Genomic DNA, 24,005 nt, shown 5'->3' on the forward strand with positions numbered 1-24,005 from the left:
ATAAAGTGACCGAAGAAATAAAAATAAAAAAAGGGTTTTTTCCCCCGTTTTTTTTTTTAAATCAAATACAAACAAAAAAGGTACAGCGTAAAGACCTCACTATGTTCAGTGCACAATTTAAAGAAAATAATATATATTAAAAAGAACATGGGGCAGGTTATATATTGAATAAATTCACATTATTAAATCAAATTAAAAAAAATTAAAAAATAAAAAAAAGTAAAGGGGCATTTCATTCTACAAGATTGTCTATAAAAGAAGCCAGTTTTTCTGCATTTTGGGTGTTGTAAAAAAAAAAAAAAAAAAAGATTTGAACGACTTGAACGCACCTTCAGTAAAGACGGATGTGACGTAATGCGGCCTCTTCCGCTTCGGGTTGTGCTGTTGCTGCTGCCTGTCAACATCAGAGCCGCTGAGGGCATCTGTGGCCAGACCTAGATAGAAATTAAAGATCGTTCCGGGGTCCGGTCATCGCCATGCCCATGTATCAGGTAAAGCCAGTGTGTGGCGGTCACATGGAGGTTGATTTACCGACGTGCATGTACAATTTACCAAATATCCACGGGCAGCACGGGAACAGCTGCGGCTCCGACCACGCGCTTCAGGTAACTGCTAACTCTTATGACAACTACGTCCTTTCTCTTTCATGATTTATGCGTAATGATGAAGTGTTATCTCATTGTAATCTTTAGCTGTGTTTCCTCAATGGTCGAGCGCGTAAAGTTCTGAACAACAAATCTCAGTGTTCCTTGGCTGGATGTAGCATGCCTTTGTATCCAATACGAATTCCGTAGCCATTACACCTGTTAAAACCTGTTAGATTAATATGGTCTGGCATGTTTACAACACTGTCAGTGTATTCTATAATCGCTGGGCGTGGTCAAATGATCCAAAATACACTGATTGAAGTAACCAACACACTGCTCTTCTCAAGAAGGGTAATTGTTATTCTGTCAGGTTATTACAATTTTATCTGTTCATCAGGATGGGTTTGTTGGTACAGGACTTTGCATGTTACAGTTTGTGCAAAATTGTCTTGTTAGGACGTGCTTCTTCTTCTTTGACTGAAGGAATATGATGTTTATACCACCTGCATCTCACTATTGTTCTTTGACTACAGAATGGTGAAGTGGACCCAGCGGTGAAAGCCCTGGAAGCTCGTCAGGATGAGATTATGCGTAAACTGTACGAGCTGAAAGCAGCAGTGGAAGGTCTGGCGAAGACCGTGACCACTCCGGACGCAGATCTGGACTTGACAGTCAGCAGCAGCCTATCTTCACCGAGCCCTTCTACTACAGCCTTTAAAGCGCCTGCAGACCTGGAATCTCTTCTGGGCAAGGTAAAGTCCTTAAAAGTCCTATAAAGTCCCATTAAATCACGCTGTCGGCGCCACTCCCAGTCAAATTATGTGGTGTCGTTGTATTGGCAGTGAAGCTTACAACATTATAGCTTGAAGCAAATGTTAAGGCACAGTAATGAAGGATTGTTTGTAAATGTTTAAAAAACAACATGATCCATCAGTGTCCACCTAAGATACAAGATCAACATGTTCAAATTTAATTGAGCATCTCCTGTAGTTAAAGCTCAGTAACTGAACTCTGAATGTCCTTAGCTTTCAAATGAGGATATAATGAAGCTTGTGTCCTCAGTTGGGGTTAAGGTAACCTAAGTTCAGTTGTGGTTGTAATGCCTCTCTTAAACCGCTAAGAGCGCATCCAACAGCCATTATCTACAAAGTCCTGTCTTTCAGTTTGATCTTTGTTTTTGTGTCAAGAGTTGGTAATGTTGTTAACTCTGGGTTGTATTTGCCCTGCTTTATGTCACCAGGACCTTGGAGCACTCCGTGACATTGTAATAAATGCCAACCCTGCCGAGCCACCTCTGACTCTGTTTGTGCTCCACGGCCTTCTGTGTCAACATTACCGGGTTCTGTCCTCCGTTCATGTGCACTCCTCTGTAGCCGGTGTGCCCCCACAGCTCTTGTCCTGCCTCGGGCCACGCCATGCAGACGGCTACGCTCGGCAACTTTTCCAACTCGGCTTCACACTCATATGGAAAAATGGTAAAGCCACTTTACATTTTTACATTTAATTGGCAATCATTGGTTTACAATCGGTTCCATGACGGTGAAGACTAGCTGTATGTTTTCCGTCTGGCCCATGGTCCCCCAAAGCCTAAACTATTTGTGAAGCAGTTTATTGAGTGAAATTACAAGAGACTAGTGGGATGATTTAAAACCATAGTTATTTGTTGTCTTTTCTGACCTTTCCACAGTTCCGAAACTCCAGATGAAGTTCAGCATTCAAAATATGTGTCCCATTGAAGGAGAAGCCAATGTTGCCCGTTTTCTCTTTAAGCTGCTCAGCTTATACCCCTCTGATGCTGCGATGGCGACGCAGGTGGATAGTTGGGTGGACACCGCCTTTTTTCAGCTGGCGGAGGGTGGCCCCAAGGAGCGAGCTGCTGTCCTGAGAGCCCTTAATTCTGCTCTGGGACGTAACCCATGGGTGGCTGGGGCTGACTTCTCCCTGGCAGATATAGCATGTTTCTGTTGTATGCAAAAGAATGGCTCAGCTGCCACTGCTCCTGCTAATGTCCAGCGCTGGTTAAAGTCATGTGAGAATCTAGGCCATTTTACCCATTCGAAAGTCCTCCAGTGACATTAAGTTTTATTAACTTTGATCGTAATATGTGTCAACTTCGAGAAAGGGAATTACAAATAAAACCTAATTTAGCCATTTGTTTCCTTTTAACTGCATTACCTGGTAACTAAACAAGTAACACGAAGACCAATGTTAGAACATTTAAAATGTAATTATCAGAGACCATGCTCTTCTTAAAGTAAAATCACATTTATGCAATAGTTGAAGCATGGGAGTTTTTAGATGGGCCTAGGGAAATCATAGCCCACACACTACACTTTACATCCACGCTGTGCCTAATTTAATAGTGTGTGTTGACATGAAAGGAACATTTTGAAAACTTAAGATTTGTATGCTGCTGTTGATATTAATAAAATGTCTCATTTGGTTAGATTTGAGCTGAGTTTTCCTTCCTAATGTATACTGAGTTATTAGGGAAGTGAGTTTTTGTTACAATTCTATTATTTTTGTCATATTTTCCAACTCCAAACTGTAAAATTGAAAGTGTGTTGAGTGAGAATGAAAGGAAGATGTGGCTGAGGGAGGTCCATGTCTGTATTGGATGTACAGAATCAATAAGCAGCTACTTTTTGTAGCCCAACGAAGGCAAGAAAGATCTAAAAGATTCAGCAAAGTATTAAAACATGTTATAAATCTGGTCAGAGAGATGCAACACAAGGCATTCCGTATCATAACTATTGCCAACATATGAAGGACTGAAGCTTGTCCAACAATACAGGTGACTAGGTCAAACATTATGGGCTGATAAGATGACTGACTGGACAGACCAGGATGAGGCAACCAGGAGGAGAAGGCACTTTTCGAGCAGTAATACATGGCCAGTGTCTGTCTTTCAAAAAAGTAAAACATGATTACATTATGTTCCATTATACATCAGTTTTCCAACTTATGTCAGTGCCTTATTGCCCATTTATTGCATTTTTGTCACACATTCTCTGAAGAAACTTGGCTTGGCCTTTAACTTGCAAAAGTGCAGGTGTGAGGTTTATTAATATTTTAGAATGACAAAGACCACTGTTGCTTTGATATATTTTAATGAAACAAAATATCTCATGCCTAATAATTCAGCATGGACACATGTAGGCATACTACAGATCAATCGTAAACCTGCATTTGATCTTGGCTATTTCATGTTGAGCTCGCTATCATTTCTTGTATCATTTCATGTATTTGTTTATTGTTGACGGCAATCATGCCAAAATTGTTAGTGCTATATTTATTTATAGCAGACCATTATTATATAGCTATTAATATTATAATATTGTGTGCTTGTACAGCACAAGACAGAAGTCCACCAGACACAAACATTTATGTTCTAAAGACTTAAAAGTATTGAGGTCTGACACATGATGTTTAATGACATAACCTAAAAGCGGGTGAGGTAAACTTGTATCCTGCTACACTATGAAATGCATCTATTGTACTTAACCAATCAAACATGTATTAAAAGGCCAAGGCACAAAGTGTTGAGTCAATTTTTATACATATTAAAAATATATAAGTGAAGGTGCATTTGCATACAACAATTGTAGAAAAAAAAATCATCAACAATCACTTTAGTTGAACCCTGTGACAACCTCAAACCACAATGACAGAACAGTTGGTCAGAACAAAAAGATGGTCTCGCTTCAATGTATTTTTGTTTTTTGGCTTAAGATTGTCGGTTATCATATCGTAAATACAAGAAGGCAATTATAGAACTGAACATATGCAAATGAGCAAAAGTAAAGAGTGTCTATAAGGTTGACTTTGGTAATAACTTCATGATGATTACATTTGATCCTGCAAATGAAGAGAACTATATCATGAATATAAGATTTACTTGGTGACAGCTGTGTACAGCTGACTGTTGTATTTCAAGAGCTGAATGCGTTCGAAATAGCCGTCGGTAAGAACACTTCTCTGACAGTTGACCAAATTGCCTTTCTGACTGAAGAGGCGCTGCACTGGCGCTGTGGAGGGCAGCATTGTGTTGTACTTCAGAAACAGCTGCTTGACTCTGGGAAAGTCCTGTAGGCACTCGAGGGTCTTTCCTGTTCCTTCAACAAACTTCTTTATCTCTTCTGTCACTGTTCGTGGCTGCACTTGTTGTGGCGGCTTCACGGGTCCATAGTTAAAGAAGTCATCCTCAGACTGAATGGTCGGCAGAGTTTCAGTGCTTGCTCCATCTGTAACCACACTCAGATCCACTTGGGATGCCATTGAAGAGAGCATAGCACACATCTCCTCTCTCTCAGACGCTGCCATCCACCACAGTCGAAACTGAGGAGTTGTAGCAGTAGCAATCTTTGCCTCTGTGCTGGAAAACAGTTCTTGGAAACGCAGGTCAATGGCCACCACAATAGCATTTATAACATCGCCAAAGTAATTTGCTGCATCTTTATGTTCATTCAACTTAGTTTTGAGGCTGAGGACAGTTGGAATGACCAGGCCAAAATAGCATTTTTGTTCTGCTTGGAAAAGTTCCAGTGCAAACGCCAGTGGGTGGAACACTGTCACATACTCTTTGAGGAAGGCCATCTCCTCCGGCTGTAAACGTGAGACCTCAAGACGAGCACACAGCTCTGTCAGCTCACGCTCACTAAGAGACACAATCTTCTGAATAGCACAATACTCCACATTCCAGCGGATAACATTGGGAACAACGAGAGCCATCCTGCCAATCTCCTCTGCACAGCCCATGCCCACTTGCATGTGATGACATTTATTCCACATGCTGTACAGCTTGGACATGGCACTGTAATGCAGCTGACACATGGGCCCTTGTGATATAGCCCTCCAAAAGTCCTCTGTGACAATGTGCTCCAGCGTATGAGAGGCACAGCGCTGCACAGGAGGCAGGAACAACAGCATCTCCTGCTCAGGCTCCCCATCCAGCACAGCACTAACATTCTCAAAGTGTCCAATGTCATCCTTCTCTTGGTTATTCAGAGCAAACTCTTTGAAGACACTGATAAACGGGCTGCCATTGTCAGTAAATGTTGTTTGAACTTTGCCTTCAATATTGTATGCCAGGTGAATGTCGTGTATTCGTCCAGCGATAGTCTCATAAGTTATTCTGCCCTGAAGCCTGGCAAAGCCCAATGCTGCAGACTTTCTCTCGAGGGTGTTGGGGTCAATCCAGTGACATGTCATTCCAAGGAAGCTTTCGCTGTTGGCCGTCCAGATGTCTGCTGTAGTGCAAACATACTGGATATTGTTGAGTTTGCTCATCAGCTCCTCTCGCATTTTGGAGAAAGCCAGGTCAACCTTTGTAAATAAGGTAACTCTGTCTGTGACCTTAAGCCCATCACTTAAGCCTGCAATTAGTTTTTTGAAACCAGGCTGTTCCAGCAGATAAAAGGACTGGCAGTCCTCCACAACAAAGTCAAAAATTAGATCGTCAATACGTGTTTGGGTCAGGCATTTGGAGAGGATTTCTGCTTTAATTTTTTTCAGTTGGCAGTGGGAGCTTTCGTCTCTCCTTGCCCTCTTGGCATCAGGTCTGGCATCACACCCCAAATGTGTTCTCTGAAAAAAATATAATAAAAATAAATAAATAAGAACGTTTGTAGTTTTTATTTCTAAAAAATTGCATCATATCTTCATTACAACAGATCTGCACTGGCAGCACTAGTACAGCAAACTATAGGAAAATAAAGTGCAGACTGCAGACATCTTGCAGCGCCAAGAAGTAATCGACAAGCAGACGTGTAACGTAACTGGATTTTCACAGCGTTTTTACGCTTAAACCTACAGGTTTACACTGTTCACATAATGCCATAGAACTTACGTCTAAGTGCTTCTTTAGATTTGACGTGGACGTCTTCGACGTGGACAAAAGGTTAACCTTCGGCAGGCATAGATTACATTGAACGATGATATTTTTCCCTTGGTCTGCCTTGTACGTGAAATGGTGGCGGTATCGCCAAGAATTTATTGCCGTTTTAGTTTCGGTGGTGGTATCATTTTGAACCACTTCCATTTCGGTCAAAGGGTCTGTGAATACAGAGGTCTTGATATTTGGTAAAAGTAGCGTAATCCTATTTAGTAATCGTGATTACAGGTAAAGTAACGATGGCGGTGGAGAGATCCTCCTGAAAAGGGGCAGGTCTTTGTTAAATGTGGGCGAGAACATAAACCATGACCAGTGACGTATTGAGCGTGCACGTCAAGTGACACATGTAGGATCCCCGCCGCGCACGGCACAGCTTCTAGTAACGCATGCGCAGAATGATTTAATGACGAAGAATAGGCTACCTTGTTTATAGACAGGACTTTGGCGCCATCATCTGGTGTGTGAAGGTAAATTCTGTTCTGGATCCACCAGTGGCTGAAAAGTTGGTTACATTTGATTCTGGGCTGAGATGTCGGAAGTTTCTGGGATCTGCTGTAGCCACTCCTCCATGGGGTTACTGCCCCAAATGCCCCAATGACCTCGGGCACCACTGATGCCTTCACCCCCCAGGGCTTCTCCAGCTCTTCTCTGAACCCTTGGTATTTCTCTAGTGTCTCATGTTCGTTTTTCCTGATGATCACTTTGTAACGCTATGTCAACCACAAGCTTTCTTCTCCCTTTCTCTGTCTTGTTTCTTGCATAATATGCCTAATTAATTATTTATTGATTATCCAGTAGAGCAGGAGAGGCAGCATGTAGGTCTCATATATGACATATGATGCATAGCTACAGACTTGGAAATAATGATGAAAAATAAAAATATAAAGAAGAAACGATGATAAATGATATGTGGTTTCTTCTTTATTTTATCACCATGGCTGCACAGGAGAAGGCCTTGAGCATCAGAGCAATAGAAGCCCAGATCTATCACACCAGACAACCTCAGGTGTTGACTGTGCAAAGAGGCTGCTACCAAGTGACTGCAACACCAGGAAAAAGGAACATGAGAAACTAGAGAAGTACCAGGGGCTCAGAGAAGAGCTGGAGAAAGCTCGGGGTGAAGGCATCAGGTTTGGGGCATTCGGGGCAGTGACCCCCAAACTGGAGGAGTGGCTACAGCAGATCCCAGGAAATACATCAGACATCTCAGTCCAGAAAAGTGCAGTTCTAGGAAGAGCAAAGATACTGATTTTGAGGTAAGAAAGTCAATGTTTTGACCAAGACTATTTTGTTTAGTGCCGATACTATTGCATATAAAGCCACATGACTTACATAAGATTAAATTGTCGTTTCTGCGGCTAAATGTGATGCACATTTCCCCTGCTAATTTCAAACCATAATACTAATACAGCAAGCTAAACAATGGCTGACGGGGTGGGGTGGGTTGTAACACAACCATCCCCTTACATACAACTAATGACACTTTCTTGATTTTAATACTTTTACAATGCCTAGGCAGTGGAAAAGAAAGACTGGCAGAGTTGTGTCTTCAAATGTAAAAAAATAAATAAAATAAAATGAACATCTGATGAGGTCACAAAGAAGGGCAAGTCAGTCAAATCAGTTGTGAAGGCACATGGGCTCTGCCATATGACACTGAACATACTGCAAAACACTGCAGAAGGTGAAAGACCAGGGGTCCAGTGATCTTCCCAGCGTAGGTTATTGGAGCATCAACAACTCATCAAGTTTTCTCTGAGGTGCAGGATGAAGTGTTGGCTGAGTAGGCCTATTTGACTCAGGCAGCAGACCTGTATTGTGGACTCCACGAGAGGTAAGCACAATACAGCTTAAAGAGAGAGACATTTTTCTGCATTGTTCTTTTATTTAAATAAACTTCTTTTTGAAGCATATCACATGGCGAAGCCTCTGTGCTTCTTTTATTTAACTGATACAACTTACCCCATCATGTGTTACAAGCTACTCCGGTAGTGGGGTAGGTTGAAACAAAGGCACACCATGTATTTGGCATCCACTCACAAGGTCTGTGATATTCTTGCAGAAGTTTGAATTGGTGCCATCTGCAGTTAACAAATGTGGGTACCTTCAATGAAAATTTGATAAAAATTCAATGTACTGAAGCAACCATACCCGGGTCTCCCCCATATGCGAATGTAGTGAGTGAGTTTGTGGTTGGTGGTGGTCGGAGGGGCCGATGGCGCAGACTGGTTGCCTCGCTTCCGTCAGTCTACCCCAGGGCAGCTGTGGCTACAATAGTAGCTTGCCACCACCGGGTATGGAGTGAATGAATAATGCAATGTAAAGCGTCTTTGAGTGTCCAGAAAAGCGCTATATAAAACCGATGCATTATTATTATTATTATATATATATATATATATCCATCCATCCATCCATTTTCTTCCACTTTTCCGTTGCCGGGTCGTGGGGGTAGCTGTTGGAACTTCCCAAATCACATTGCACCAGCCCCTATGGCTCTTCCTGCAGGTGGTGGGTCCACAGAAGGACGGCCTCATGGTTCTAACCAGGCCTGTTGGTCTCTCATAAGGGGCTTCTGAACCGCTCTTTGTCTGACCCGTCACCTAGGACCTGTTTGCCATGGGAGACCCTACCAGGGGCACGAAGCCCCCGACAACAGAGCTCCCAGGATCATTCGGGCGCTCAAACCCCTCCACCACGTTAAGGTGGCGGTTCCTGGAGGGGTATATATATATATATATATATATATATATATATATATATATAAAAAAACAAAAAAAACTCTTCCTCACCCTCCGCGGGCGGTCTCTCTTTTTCCTCCTGCTCGGGTCCTCTACCAGAGGCCTGGGAGCTTGAGGGTTCTGCGCAGTATCTTTGCTGTTCCTAGAACTGCACTTTTCTGGACCGAGATGTCTGATGTATTTCCTGGGATCTGCTGGAGCCACTCCTCCAGTTTGGGGGTCACTGCCCCGAGTGCCCCAACGACCACGGGCACCACTGATGCCTTCACCCTCCAGGTTTTCTCCAGCTCTTCTCTGAGCCCCTGGTATTTCTCTAGTTTCTCATGTTCCTTTTTCCTGATGTTGAAGTCGCTTGGTATTGCTATGTCGATCACAACGGCTTTCCTCTGCTCTTTGTCCACCACCACAATGTCCGGTTGGTTCGCCATTACCATTCGCCATGGTATATATATATGTATATATATATTTATATTTATATTTATTTATTTATTTATTTATTTATTTATTTATTTATTTATTTATTTATTTATTTATTTATTTATTATTATTATTTATTTATTTATTTTTATTTATTTATTTCCCCTAGCAGTGTCATATAAATGGCTCTAAGTGAATCATAAAGCCTTTTACTTCCTGTGATACAGCAAGTGGTATCAACAAGTGTTAAGCACATGTGTGCAATGGGTAAGCCATCTGCCCATACGCCTATAGCATATATATATAGGTGAATGTATCCGAGCAGGTGTCACCTCTTGGGAAAATACATGATTTACAGAAAGGTGGTCTCTGGCACCAGCAAGATTGCTCTGGGGATTGACGTTTTTGCTTTTTTTTTGGCTTTTGATTTACTAAAATTCCGCTAATTTCTCTGGAAACTTCGCCACCCCATTGAATGACCAGCTACTAACTGTGTCATTAAAGCGTGGCCTACGTGTTTTCTTACATTTTAGCCCTCTTCTTAAACTTTAATTTACATTTCTGCTTCCAATCCCAGCACATTGTGTCCATTGGCTGGATGTTGTGTGGGTGGGGTTTACTTTTAGAGCCTTGACGTCGCCGATATCGGTAATCGGTTTCAGAGCCCGTGTAGTGTGGGGAAAAAGTCAAAAGTGTGTTTGATAAAGATGAACATCGGGTGACTTGGGTAAGGAGTGCCCTGGAGGTCCGTGGTGCGTCTGAGTGGCTTACAATGCTCTATGCGCGCAGACCAGTGCGCTTTTAACATCTGTGGAGCATGTGGACTGGACACAGGTGGGGTCCTCACGCGTTTCCAACAGCCAGTCTGTTGAACATCAGGCAGAAAGCGCGTGTTCCCCTCTAATCAGAGACACTGAACCGAGGAGAATAGGCTATGTGGCACTATGGCTTGGTGTGAGCGCGGGGTTCAGACGTTGTTGGCCACAGTGGGCGCTTTCGCCGCTTTTAGTCTCATGACGATCGCCATCGGCACGGACTACTGGCTTTATTCACGGGCATACATTTGTAATAGCACCAATTTAACCACAGACGACAGTCAACCTCAGCCCAAAAGCAAAAAGGGAGACCTGACCCACTCCGGACTTTGGAGAATCTGTTGCATAGAAGGTAAGCTTCTTATGTCCGCATGCACTTTGGCAGGGTCCGGTTGTTCTGCAATTTACGCACTGGCAAAATTCAATAATTTGCTCTAATTGGTCTAGTTAAGACTCTCGTACTTTGATGAATGTTTTTCTTTAGAGTCGTTTTCGGGCTTTTAAGACCATTGCTGTTGATTTGTTTTGTGACTTTTTGAGACATGAGAACTTTACGCACGGATATTTCTGCCATTTAAAAAAAGCGAATACAAATGATCTTCACTAGCTTGTGTTAATATTACCTCTCAGGAGCTATACGCTCACTACAGATGCGCACCTAGAAAGACATTGTGCCGAACACATAACTCAGTGCCAAGTGGCGCGTCTGAGTCCATTCAGTTGCCGGTCGCCGGTAATGTGCGCGCGCTGTCGACTACTTTCATTCATATCTTCTTTGTATCCGATGCTGTTGCTTGGCAACATCCCTGAAATTGCTATGGAAACATGTCCGGTGCTTTAAAAATAGATGACTCTGGGTTCACGTCATGTTCATTAGGCTAAATTAACACATGTATTAGGCTGATATCAAAGTAACATGCTTTGTACAGATTAAGTGTTTCCGTTCATGATTTTTCCTCGAGCGTTTGTTTTTGGAAAGGAGGTGCGCTCGCTGTGACGTCTTGTTTCAGAGGCAGACAGACACTCAGTTGACCAATCTTCCTTCCGGCAACCTCTTGACTCCTCGCTTCAACTATCAATGAGAGAGTGATGTAGCTGGGTGTGTACCAGTTCAATATTCAGTATACTGCCATTTGGAGCTTTCTTTACATCAAACTTTACTCAAGAGAAAATAACAACGCAAACTCACAGATTGTGTGTTCGAACCGAAAGATTGATTGTTTGGTAATGATAACCAATTTGACTCTTTGAAAACTAGCAGACCCTATCCAAAAACACAGCACTGTGCACTCAGCACTTTCTATCAATATCAACAATGTATACAACAATATTTGATTATTTCATTGTTATTGAATCCTTATGAAATAGGTCCAGTTATATTTCAATATTTGTAAAATTGTTACTGGTTTTAATGTAAAGCCCAAAGCATAATTATTTATTGGCTGTTTCCCCATTTCTTTCAAAGACCAGGCAGAATACAAATAGTTTGCTTAGAATATAATAGAAATAATGTTTCAAAGTGCTATTCTGGATCCTTTGGTGACTCATGCAGTTCAACTGCCCTTGCATCTTAGGCTGGCTGCCTGTTTTTAAGGCAAATCTTAAGACACTCCTTTTTTCCCAGGCTTTTTATTGTAATTGACATGTGACTTAGTAATGATTTTGTCATCGCCTTTGTTTATGCCTACTATGAGTTTTTTTTTTTTTTTTTTGCCTTGTTTGCCCGTGTAGTTACTGTTTGCCCTGCTGTGTGTGTACTGCACTTTTGTCAACAGAGCTGTTTTTAAAGTGCAATATAAATAAAGCTGGATTTGATGTAGCCAATAGATGCATGAGCACCTGCTTGTAACACCTCACCCTATTTCTTTTTGATAGTCTTGTCAATCTACACTACATTAAAGCTATACATTGAAAGGTTATTTGGTATTTCAAAGAGTGTGACAAAGGTGTCTTCCATGAACAAAATCCGCCTGTGATATAATTCTCGTTGTAATTCCAAGTTTGTGTCTCTTCAAGCTGTTGGACTGTGGCTCTGTTGTCATGGAGACTCATAAGTACAGAGCAGGAGACAAGGAAATAAGCCCCCACCCCGCTGCCCCTCCTCCCCCCATACACCCCTCCGGTCACACTGGCCTGTTATTGCGGGGGGCAGCTCTGAGCAGAGAGCAGAAAGCATAGGTTTATTATGACACAGCAGCTTGCACTGACATGTGCAATTCCACTTGGTCAGTAAACGTATTATAACAAGATCAAACATTTGTGAATGAAATATCTTTAGAACTTATTTGCTATGTTCAAACATTACATGCACATTGTGGTTATAGGTCTTAGCAATGTAATTTCTAACTTGAGTTGTACAGGATGAGTGATCCCAGACAAGAATGTTAAATATTGCACTGTTCATCATCAAGTACTAATGCTGCAGCATGGTGAATAACAATCTGCACTAATCAAGCTAAGTGCCAATATCGGTCAATAATATTGGCCTGCCGATATATCAGTTTGGCCCATTTAGGCAACAACATCTCTGCATTTAGTGAAGACATTAAGTCCGTTAAAAGCTTAATCAAGCTCCAAAAATATAATGTAAAATATAATATAGTATTTCTATCTTTCGGCAAATTGTTTTCACTTCTGCACTGCCTACGCCAGTGCAATGACCAGTACTAATTTGCATAAAAATTGGCAATGTATTCTAACCCATGCGAGACTCCAGTAAATGAGGCTCAGGAAACAAAAAGGAGGAATCCAATTAGCAGGTGTGTCTATTTACTGTAAACATCTTCTTTGGAGGGAAATGGTTGTTACTTGTGTGGCATTGGTTCTGTTAAGGTTAGATGCAGTGAGCAGAAAGTGCAGGATAATAGGAGAAGGGCTGTGTGGAGGTGTGTTTATAGAGACAGGTTTGGATAAAGTAATGGGTTTAGGCCACATTGGCCTTTGCACTATGCACTACATTAATAATGAGGCGAATGACCCCAGCCCCATCACGTTATACTCTTCAGCTGCTTCTTGCACAGTGTTTTTAACATGATGTAATATTCTGCATCATATTTTGACGTTATCCCACAACACCTTAAAATGATGCCAAATATTTTTTTCCTTTATTTATTAACTCGAACTCCATTTGGTATGGCAAACATCCAATGCATTTTTACCAAATGGATAAGTCAATCAGTGCCTAGAATATATACTAAAAGCAAGTCTTTGTGCACTATTTAAAATGAGGGATTAATAACACAGTTGGTTCCTGTCCTCTATTGATTATTTTTAAAACAGAATCATAGAAACAGACCTCATAGACTTGCTGCTTTTCCAGTAGCGCAGACACACAGAAAACTCAAACTGAAGCCATGCTTAAAGAAACTGCAGCCTGGTGACAATTTAATTAACTGACTGTCAGTCATCTCGTCGCTGAATCACAGATTTATGTTTCAAATTGCTTTTCTTTCATCCTCACTTGGACTAGAAACATATTGTATTACTTTGAACAATTAGGCACCAGTGCACCTTTCTGTGATGTTCCATGCACAAGTTAAATAAAGCAGTGTTTACTTTTGTACAAGCTGCCCACCTTGCAATTTTGTCACCAACCATGGCCCTTTAAAGAAGTGAATTGATTATTTTTGAAACTGTCAGCCGGTGACATCAAGTAATGCATGCGATAATCTAGCTGCATCTGTTTATTGTACTTTGTTTATATCACCCTGAACGTCTGAGAATTCCTGTTTGATCACAGTTCATAATTTTCTTGGCCTATTTTAGTCAGAACGGCGTGCTGTCACACCACCTCAGACACCGAGTGCAATAAACCGCTCTTTTGATCATCTCCAGAAAAAACCTTGAACACATGTTACACAGTGTTCACATTCAAGGCCAAGAAGTTAAAGCCAAGAGGACAAGAATAACAATAATAATCACTTTCTTAGTCTGATTGGTGTCTGTGCTTGGTGAAGATAAAAAAAAATAAAAAAATAAACGACAAACCGTGTCTCTGCGACATACTGTAAACTGATTGCAATAGCGCTATTCGGCAAAAGCTTTTCAAAACCAGCTCTTTTGCTTGTTGCTGCTCGGCGGGTTTGTTAACTGCCTCCACACGGGCATAAAGCAATGTGTTTGTGTGTTTTTTTATGTCTTGTTCAACGCTGACACATCTGAGGGGATGCTTGTGACTGCCAGCTCATTTTGTCTCTTGTTGGAATCCTACAAAGATGTCAGAGGTACTTTGGAGATAGTTTATGCAAATAAGCTCATCAAAGACTAGAGGGAGTGAAAAGGACGGCAGAAGAAGCAGCAGCAGTATCTTTATTGTCAGAACATGTGGGTTTTGTTGACACCATTTTGGTCGGCCTGGCGATGAATTCAATTATAGCCATATGTGTTTTTATTGTTTATCTGTTATTGTCTAATTTAGGGTTTGTTTTTTTCTCATCTTTTGTGTGAAATGTCGTGAGGTGCGAGTTCAAATTGCCTCTTGGTCCGGACGCTCTTGAAAAAGACATCTGCGGATCTCAATGGGACTTTCTTGGTTAGATTATGGTTCAATAAAATAAGAAAAAAAAGTACGGCTGGATGAGTTGTGCAGTTTGTTGGGACATAGAGGGACACATTTGGGCTTTGTATATCTATCTGCTGAGTCTATGGAGATTTTAAAATGTAAAAACCTGGAGTTAATGTTAACAGAGTCGTTCCATGTCTTTTTTTTCTTCACTTTTTGGCTAATGTTCTATGGACAAGGTTCGCCATTTATTTTTGGACTGTTTACCTGAATGAGATAGCAAAAGACTGCAATATACTTGAAACAGGTCCAGAGCAAAACATGTTTATGTTTGACAGAAGTAATCTTGAGACTAATCAAAAAAAAAGTGTGACAGAGGCCTAAATGGCAGCTGCAGCACGACCAGGTGGTCAGTCTAAGTGCGGCCCTGTTTTTGTGAGTGACTTATCTTTTTCACCACCGCATCGTACAACCATCCTGACCTTTATCCGCACACACATTTGCCCTTTTCCTCTGCCGCTGTCTTTGGAGTTTTCTTGACTCCTTTGACCTCAACAGTGGGTTTGAGTATACCCTCTTTTCACAAACACAAGAGGTGCCATCTGCTCACGCTGAATTTGACTGTGAGAGCAGTCTGCATAAGCAAAGACCTTCCACCACCTAATAGTTATTTTAATGATATTCGTACAATTATTATTCATTCAACAGTACTGAATGACATTATACATTAATTCAGGTTTGACCATTTAACCAGGATATACACAGAGAGAAAATGCCAGGAGATGCAGAAATATCTTTTGTTTTGTAGGGATTCATCTATAATCACTGAGCGTACAAACAAACGGCTGTCATTGTGCTATGAAACAAATGTTCTGAAAGAGTGCGGTGACAGTATCTGGACTTTCGGGGAATAAGGGAGTGTTATTTGTGTTGCACTTTTCATATGACATTAGTCACCCAAAGCGCTTTACACAGGGAAAGGATTTTTTCATTCACTCCATAGCCGGTGGTGGTAAGCAAGCGTATGTAGCCCTTGTGGTAGACTGACAGAAGGGAGCGCGGCTGCACACATCTGAGCCAACAAACCCTCCAAGCACTAACCACTTACTCACAACTTTGAATAGAGAAGCACTAGCCCTTGACATTAGCAGCATTTTGAGTACTTGAGAAACAAATGGACTGAACATGTAGGATTACTCCAACATGCATGATTGTGCTGACACACCATATATGTTTATCGATGAGGAACACGTGTAAAACTTCAGTATGTATGAAGGACCACTGCTTCTATTGTACCGGAAAATAGACAAATATGAATGACCCTCAAGTGTACTTCCAATACATATACATTATCAGCCCCCATAGATACCCTCTCGGTGAATCTCCTGTTTCCGCCATCTCCGATTGCCACTGTGGTCTCTCCGTTGTATTCCAACTTTATTTCATTATAGAGTCCCAGCGTACAGCACTCACACACAGACGACGGACTGCTTGTCACTCATACATCATCAGGCTTAATCACAGTGACCATTATGGAACGTAGTCTGGCTTCGGAGAGACCACTGCTATGTGAGTACACTTTATGAGGAAAAACAGTGTCAAGAAACATGATGTTGTTGTTGTTGATGATGAATAAAATATGCAATACAACGGAAATGGTACTGTGTGTCAAATCAAATACCGGTAATAAATATAATGCAGACTTGCCGTTGCCATGTTGCTGAAATGTGACCTCCACAGTTTCAACTCTAGATAGACTGCCATGTTAATCTCTGTCCAGCTCTGGCGGCCATATTGTGATTGTCCAGTCATCTCAAGAACTCATGCCAAACAAATATAAGACTCTACTTATGGTTAAGATTTTCTCTTCATTGACTCCAAGATCTAACTTCCAAGTTGATGACAATGGTGATAGTTGGAACATATTTATACTAATTTGTGTAAATAAATGTATCAACACAGGCACATTATTGTGATGACATGTAAAGATATTGTAATTCCACATAGGACAGAGCCCAGTTGTTTGTTGTTGATAATGTTCATATTTCAGTGAAATTATGTCCCGCCAAGACTGATTAGAACTCCAAAATCACAACAGTAGTTTTGTTATTTTGCAGAAATGTCTTCCTGTCTGCCATTTTTGCCATGGCAATGTTGGGAATATCAGGAGTTTTATTATAGCTCTGTGGTCATCGCCATAAACTATATTGTAACCAATGTAGCACATTTAATTCCAGCAAAATCCAAGGCATAAATATTTATGATCAACCACATACTGTAGCTTAAAAGTGCAACTGTGATTTGGTGTTACAGCAATTAACAGCCTGACATGGTGTTTTTGTGTGTGTGTGTTTTTTCTCGTTACCCACATGCAGTTGATGTGAGATTTGCACGAAGTCTGACATCGAAGCTGAAAATAGTCGTCTGCTATATCCCATCAGTGATTAGACACAGAAACGTGTGCCCACTGATTTGACGCTAATTAATTTGATGTCCTTTATTAGTGGCAGACCCAGTTAAGAGACGAGAGGGTGGCCTTAAAGCAGCGTGTGGCAGACATGACGCTCATGAGGGACATTGATTCAATATCGGCAGCCTGTCAGTGTCCATGTCTGCATAGGTTTCCTTCATGTTTTAATCCACAAAACATGACTCATAGGCTCATAGCAGGGGTCAACTGAATCCTTCCTGGTCTTAAAACACTTGAATAACAAGCATAAAGCAAGTTTTTTTCCTTTGGTCAGAAGAAACATAGTCAACATAAAGCAGAACTAAGTACACAATACACACTGATAAAATCATGAAAAAGAAGCTAATAGGCGAACGGGCAAAGTTAGCTAACAGCCAAGTTTGAGTGATTGAAATGATCTCCATTGTGTAATTGGGTTGTGGCACAATGTGCAATATCCCTCTCCACCTTTGTTTTTTCTGTCAGTCTAGTATTTACTCTCACGGACAATTCATGAGTAATAAAAACATGCTATGACACCTGCAGTGGCGCTTATGGCCTCTAGGGGCATAAGTTACTTAGTTCTGCTTGGATCATTTGTTTGAACTAAATAGTGTCATCAAATTATCATTGTCAGCCTCATTGCACAAATGCCAAAGACATATTTTAAGGTTTTCGGGGGAATTAGGAATAACACTTCTAAACCTTATTTGAGATGACGAGACAGAAGATGTTGTTTTATCAAGCTTTCTGATTGGTTGAGGGTGCAGACAAAGATATATGATACAGCAGTGCTTGTAGAGAGTGAAATGTTGAAATGTAGCCGTGACTTAGGCAATGCTATTGTTTCTTGACTTTCTAAAATCATGGATTGACTCTGCAGTAAGTGATGGGCTGACGTTTGCAGTCAGTTTTACTAATAACAATAAGAGGATATAATCTCTGACACTTGAACATCCTCTATCTGTGCACGCCGTTGCCCCGGACCCACCTCTCCTCTCTCCATGAGCTATTGTTTATTTATTCTGCCCACTTACAGCCAGCAGCCTCTGGCCTCCATCTCTCCCGCCTATTCCACTCTCCATATCTGTCTGGGCGTTAAAAGCTCAGGGCCGTGTTGTTCAAGCAGGTTTTTTATCCCATGAGCATTTAGCTAATCTGTTGACACTTGGCGCTCAATGCCTCAGGAAGATACAGTTTTAGTCACGGCGCGAGAATGTCCCTTGTGTGGACATGGTCCGACTGGGCTCTGAGCTTTGTACAAATCATCAAAGAGCTAATTTCACAATCTTAATGATAACTTATTTGTTGCATGTATAATCACCCATGTTCACTGAATGACACCCAACCAGAATGTTTGACTATTGCTTTGAGAATGCAGTAGACGTTTGCTCCAGCATGTCCTTGTTTACATCAAATTTGTTCGTCAAATAAATGGCTCAAGCTCAAAGTGTTTTGTTGGTTTGAGGGTAACTACACTAAAAATAAGTTTAAGTCTACTTCCTGCTCCAAAGCCCTAATTAATTTGTATCCTCCAGACAGTCGTGCATGTGGGCTGTGATTCATTATTTGACCCAAAGTGTCTGTTCTTTATTTTATAGGCATCAATCAAGGCAGCTGTTACCGAATCAACCACTTTCCCGACGACAATGACTACGACACAGACAGCTCGGAGTACCTACTGCGTAAGTTTCTGTCTGTCGCCGAATTCATGAGTCACCTTTAAGATTCACTGACAAACAATGAAAAGCAACTTGTGAAGGATTATGAAGAGTTTGGCTGCACCACGTCTGAAGTCGCAGCCAATTTTGGATCGGCGTGTCATGTCAGAGAGAAGAAACCGCTCATCAGCGCGGCCCATTAACCAGACTAAATACAAGCGCGGCTTTACAGTTGAATAGCCTCGACCATCCTTGGGAAAATGTGTAAAAAAGGACAGTGATCAAGTGAGAGGCCGGATACATACTACATCCCACTGTGCTTGCTTAACCCTGTGGTGGTAATACTTCATGTAATATGTCAATGATCAACTACAATCAGTTACAAAAGCAATACAAGTATCAGGCGCATTTTATCCCAGAACATGTCTGTCGAAGTCTAAACCTCCAACTCAGTCGCTTTTATCAATGTTTTTGTCCTCTTTTGTGTTAGTCCTGGTTTTATAAGCGCGTAGCTGGGGTCAAGTTCTAGTCTAGACCTGATTCAGCCCGACCTTCGACCAGGAGAGCACCGTATGTTTTCTCAAGTGCTACTTGGTGAAAACATTGAAGAAACACAGGTCTAAGATACAGGGTTAGCAGGTTTAGAACTGAAGACCACATTATATTTGGTCTCTGGCAAAGGTTATTGAAGTGCTCAATAATTGGAGTCTTTGTGATTTGCTAATTGTAACCATTCCAATTCAATAAGAGTTCTCCAACGTCCAGGATGAGTCCACTAGATTGAACCAGCTGGACATTACTAGACTTAGACGGCAGACGTTCCTTTCAGTTAGTAGTAGTAGTAGTAAGTTTCTCAGCTAGTGATAGTGACTGCGATTTATTTATTGACACGGAATAACTTTAATTAGTCAGATCTTTATTTAATCTTCCCTAACTAAGTGTTTTGTTAAGCTGTGTAGAGAAAGCTGAGGCACTTTGAATTTGCGTAGATTTATTTGACGCGTTTCGACTCCCAAGGTCTTCATCAAAAGTGTTTTTTGAAGTGTTATTTGAAAGCAATAGCTTCCATTATTTACTAAACTAAACCAGAATAGATGGCATGAATAACAAAATACTCATTTAGGTCATTTCAGTTTTTTATTGTGATGTTTTTGTTGGCAGGTATAGTTCGTGCGTCCAGCGTGTTCCCCATCCTCAGTACGGTCCTGCTGATGCTCGGGGGGCTATGTGTCGGAGTGGGGCGTCTCTACAATAAAACCAACACCGTCCTCCTAAGCGCCGGCATCCTCTTTGTAGCAGCCGGTGAGTGTGTTACACCAGGGCAGGGAGTACTCACAGAAGGGGGCAATCATCGGGGAGTTTAGGTCCAGGACGAGGGGCCAAGCTGATTGATAGTGCAATCATAAACATGACCGCTAGTGGACAATGTGGGCCTCTGTCAGTGATCAGGACTATGATGAGAGTCCAGCAATTACAAACAAACAAAACAATAAGTGACAATAAGTATACTGTACATGCGTTTCCAATGACATCACGCATAGCTCCGGCGGCCATTTTGAATATCGAAGGAGCATTATGCAGTACTACAACGTGTAACATTATCTTTACTCAGGATGAAAATGAAAGACAACTGATTGACAGTGGCCTTTTTAGGTACTCGTAATCATTTCTCAAGAAGATAACATTAAAAAAACGTCCCCAGAGACGCACGTTAATGTGATAAAACCAGCAAATGTGCCAAACGTAGCAGCTCTGTCTGTCGAGCTACAGCAGGATTTACTAAATATCTGCTTCACTCCTCAGACTAAATTAGCACAACCATGGCTTCAACATGATAAACACGTGTGTGGCTCACATCTATGAACACTGAGGAAATACTACAGTAACAGCTCAGCTCTGACCTCTGTCACATGTTGTAGCCAAGGTTTGGAGTGTGGTTCAGGGCTTCGTCTTGGAGAGGTCGGAGCTCAGCTGTTGAAGCTACATACTAACCGGCCGCATGCTAATATCTTAAACACTGACTCACTGGTTTCTTCACATGAACGTGCGTCTCTGGGTTTTTACTGTTATCTTCTTTAGCAATGATAACGAGTACATTAAAATGCCACTGTCAATCAGTTTGTTCTTTTATATCCTGAGTAGAGATATTGTTACATGTTGTACCAATATCTCAATAATTGTACTTCAGGATTAAAAATGGCCGCCATAACAACAAAAGTCACATGACTGGAGTGTCTATTATATGAAATGGTATCAATAGTAATCACATGGTACCATAAGAAGTCAATGGTGGGTAAAAAGTTGAAGATGGAGTTGATTCTAATTGACTTCAATTGACCTTATAGCCATTGAATGAATAACAAATTACTGGATTGCGGTGTGTAAATTGTAGTCTTGTTTTATTCAAACTATTGATTTCTCATGACAATAATGTTTGTAGGCACGGGAGTAAACTGTCTTTCTCTTTGTATCTTAAGGCCTAAGCAACATCATCGGGATTATTGTGTACATCTCCAGTAATGCTGGCGACCCCAGCGACAAACGGGATGATGATAAGAAGTACACCTACTCCTACGGCTGGTCTTTCTACTTTGGGGCCCTCTCCTTCATCGTGGCCGAGACTGTGGCAGTGCTGGCCATTAATATTTACATTGAGAGAAACAAAGAAATCCGTTGGAAGGCACGGCGGGAGTTTATCCGTTCACTCTCCTCCTCCTCCCCTTACTCCCGGATACCCAGTTTCCGTTATCGCCGGCGGACGTCCCACGCGAGCTCTCACTCCACAGAAGCCTCACACGAGAACTCCCCGGTCGTGGGCTTAAAGAGGGCGACATCTTCCAGCGGGCCACTGGACGAGCTGTCTATGTACGCGCTGGCCCGGGACAGTGTCACCGACAACACGTACAGCCCGGAGCATGAGGCGGCAGCAGAGTTCTTACAGGTCCATAACTGTTTCCCCAACGATTTAAAGGATGGGGTCAATCGCAGGACAACGCCAGTGTGAGGGACTCTGCCTTACCAAGATGGCTGACTGTTGATTTACGAGTCTTGAAAAAAACAGTTAACCCCATGTGTTGTTGTTTTTTGCTGCTGAAGAGACTTTCATGCCAGGATTCTCATAGTTTTCTACTGGTACCTTCCCACCACGGCTCAGCTCGACGCACATCTACCTGGGTTTAAAGGAGCAGGCCACCGTTTTTACATACTGAGATATGTTCTTACCCGAGCTTAGATGAGTTGATGCGTACCTGTCTGGTCTTTGTGCGTGCGCTCGGTCACGCAAACAGACCAAAGATGTTGTTAGCATTTAGCCTCTCCCAGCATGTTAAAGGCTACCAAGCTCTTCCAAAGTAACGTGACTACTAGAAGTAGTTCTGAAGATATAAGATAAGATAAGATGGTACTTTATTGATCTCACAGATGGAGAAATTGCATTCGATGAGAGAGCATCCGGCAGCAGCACCCATTCAGTGCGCACCACTCTTTTTTTTTTTTCTTTGGTGAAAGATCGTTGTGTCGCGGCCGATGATCTCGTTGGCCTTCAGCCACTCCACCCGCATGACCTTGGAGGATGGAGAAACTGTAGCTGCCCTCTGTCTCCTCTGATCATATTACTGCACGGACGTCGAAGTGCTCCTAAGGTGTTATCACGCTTTACAATTAGAAAATTGACATGTTTAATTTTGTGTAACTATACTTGGATCGTGTAGGGAAAACATGGATAAGCGTGGTTGCTTCTAACTTCATCCTTCGTTTGGGTCCATAGGAATATGCTGGGAGAGGCCAAATGCTAACAACATCTTTGGTATTTTTGCGTGACAGAGCGCAGGCGTAAAGACCAGACAGGTACGCATCAACTCGTCTAAGCTCAGGTAAGAACATATCTCAGTATGTAAAAACAGTGGCCTGTTCCTTTAAGCTGACAGCCGGCCACTGATACATCAAGAGGACCTTTAGCTCAACTCCCTTCTTTTAGCAGCCTGTTTTTTCTCATATTGGGCTTGGCACTGTGGAACGGGGGTTCCCGAATTGGCAATCCAGTCAAATATCAAAACAAAATGGTTGTATGTTATTTACTTGATTTAAAGTAGTATAAGAGGCAATAACTTTCCAAAAGGTGGGTCCCAGGATTGTTGCAGGGCAAGTTTTCGGGTTAGGTTCAAAAACATTTGAAAAAACAGTGCTCTAGAATACCATGAAAAACTCCACAGGCCTGCAGGCTTACTACAACTTTAGTTTTTGGGTGATCAAAAAAAGGGCAGAGCAAGTATGCACACACCCCCATGGATGTTGTGGGTTGCAGCATGAGGACTGGCACCCCATTTTTGTAGTATAAGGGTGCGGTACATGCAAGTAGAGCTGGTACTATTTAAAAAAAAAAAAAAAAAAGGCTTTTTTATGTGTCATTACACAAATCAGTGTTATCTTTTAACTGTGGCTGGTGCACTTAACGAACAGTGCGCACTCTCCCTGTAACTGTCAACACACATCATAAAGAGTGCCATCAGCGGACTTGTAAATGACAAAATGGTGCTAATGAAAAGTAGATTCAGCATGTCTCCATGGGGTTAGTCTTGCCTTATGCTCTCTCTCTCTCTCTTTGAGCCTATAGGAGAGTGATTCCCCGCAGTATATGAACATTTCTTCTCTGGCATTTACACTGTCTTGTCATCACACCTCCATGTAACACTGTGCATATGCCAGTCACAACAACAAGAGGCAGCGTGAAGAACAGCTTTTGTTATGCTTTCCTAATAACTCCATGGTATAAAGCGTTTTGTATTCTTACTGTGTTTTAGTTTTCTCAGGTATTCGCCTACTGTGTATTTAGATGATTTCTTAATAATCTAGTAAAATTGGGAAAAATGCCATTATTGTTTTTGAGAAACCCTGTGAATGAAACCAGAGTGTCTTCACAGTTTCAGGGCTAATTCAGCGGATGAG

The 24,005-nt window shown here is 41.7% G+C and overlaps 3 protein-coding genes across 4 annotated transcripts; 2 read left to right on the plus strand and 1 right to left on the minus strand.

Moving 5' to 3' along the window:
- The first annotated feature begins 356 nt into the window (after positions 1–356).
- On the plus strand, positions 357–3,033 carry aimp2 (aminoacyl tRNA synthetase complex interacting multifunctional protein 2). Of its 2 annotated transcripts, none has more exons than XM_079565133.1 (4): positions 357–605; positions 1,121–1,339; positions 1,828–2,062; positions 2,275–3,033. In XM_079565133.1, the coding sequence occupies exons 1-4, from the start codon at positions 477–479 to the stop codon at positions 2,658–2,660; spliced, it is 969 nt and encodes a 322-aa protein (XP_079421259.1). In that variant the 5' UTR covers positions 357–476; the 3' UTR covers positions 2,661–3,033. The 2 variants fall into 2 exon arrangements, with proteins under 2 accessions (XP_079421259.1, XP_079421260.1); XM_079565134.1 differs by having other exon boundaries at positions 357–491.
- Positions 3,034–4,116: 1,083 nt separating this feature from the next.
- Positions 4,117–6,752, minus strand: zbedx (zinc finger BED-type containing X). The gene is made up of 2 exons (XM_079564898.1): positions 6,436–6,752; positions 4,117–6,173 (listed from the first exon to the last, which is right to left on the minus strand). The coding sequence occupies exons 1-2, from the start codon at positions 6,625–6,627 to the stop codon at positions 4,482–4,484; spliced, it is 1,884 nt and encodes a 627-aa protein (XP_079421024.1). The 5' UTR covers positions 6,628–6,752; the 3' UTR covers positions 4,117–4,481.
- A 3,535-nt stretch (positions 6,753–10,287) lies between these two features.
- LOC306969693 (voltage-dependent calcium channel gamma-4 subunit-like) lies at positions 10,288–22,313 on the plus strand. The gene is made up of 4 exons (XM_079565388.1): positions 10,288–10,802; positions 19,002–19,085; positions 20,223–20,363; positions 21,539–22,313. The coding sequence occupies exons 1-4, from the start codon at positions 10,580–10,582 to the stop codon at positions 22,063–22,065; spliced, it is 975 nt and encodes a 324-aa protein (XP_079421514.1). The 5' UTR covers positions 10,288–10,579; the 3' UTR covers positions 22,066–22,313.
- Positions 22,314–24,005: the final 1,692 nt, after the last annotated feature.

The sequence above is a fragment of the Gobius niger genome, assembly GCF_951799975.1.
Source record: "Gobius niger genome assembly, chromosome: 10".
NCBI lineage: Eukaryota > Metazoa > Chordata > Actinopteri > Gobiiformes > Gobiidae > Gobius > Gobius niger.

What these genes read in the sequence shown, in the direction of transcription:
- zbedx (XM_079564898.1), bottom strand. Translation starts at nt 6,627, where the DNA reads ATGGAAGTGGTTCAAAATGATACCACCACCGAAACTAAAACGGCAATA. An exon ending in ATCTAAAGAAGCACTTAGAC is followed by an intron (nt 6,174 to 6,435) that starts GTAAGTTCTATG and finishes TATTTTTTTCAG; the next exon opens with AGAACACATTTGGGGTGTGA.
- aimp2 (XM_079565133.1), top strand. Translation starts at nt 477, where the DNA reads ATGCCCATGTATCAGGTAAAGCCAGTGTGTGGCGGTCACATGGAGGTT. An exon ending in GCTCCGACCACGCGCTTCAG is followed by an intron (nt 606 to 1,120) that starts GTAACTGCTAAC and finishes CTTTGACTACAG; the next exon opens with AATGGTGAAGTGGACCCAGC. An exon ending in CACACTCATATGGAAAAATG is followed by an intron (nt 2,063 to 2,274) that starts GTAAAGCCACTT and finishes ACCTTTCCACAG; the next exon opens with TTCCGAAACTCCAGATGAAG.
- LOC306969693 (XM_079565388.1), top strand. Translation starts at nt 10,580, where the DNA reads ATGGCTTGGTGTGAGCGCGGGGTTCAGACGTTGTTGGCCACAGTGGGC. An exon ending in GAGAATCTGTTGCATAGAAG is followed by an intron (nt 10,803 to 19,001) that starts GTAAGCTTCTTA and finishes TTTATTTTATAG; the next exon opens with GCATCAATCAAGGCAGCTGT. An exon ending in CAGCTCGGAGTACCTACTGC is followed by an intron (nt 19,086 to 20,222) that starts GTAAGTTTCTGT and finishes TTTTGTTGGCAG; the next exon opens with GTATAGTTCGTGCGTCCAGC.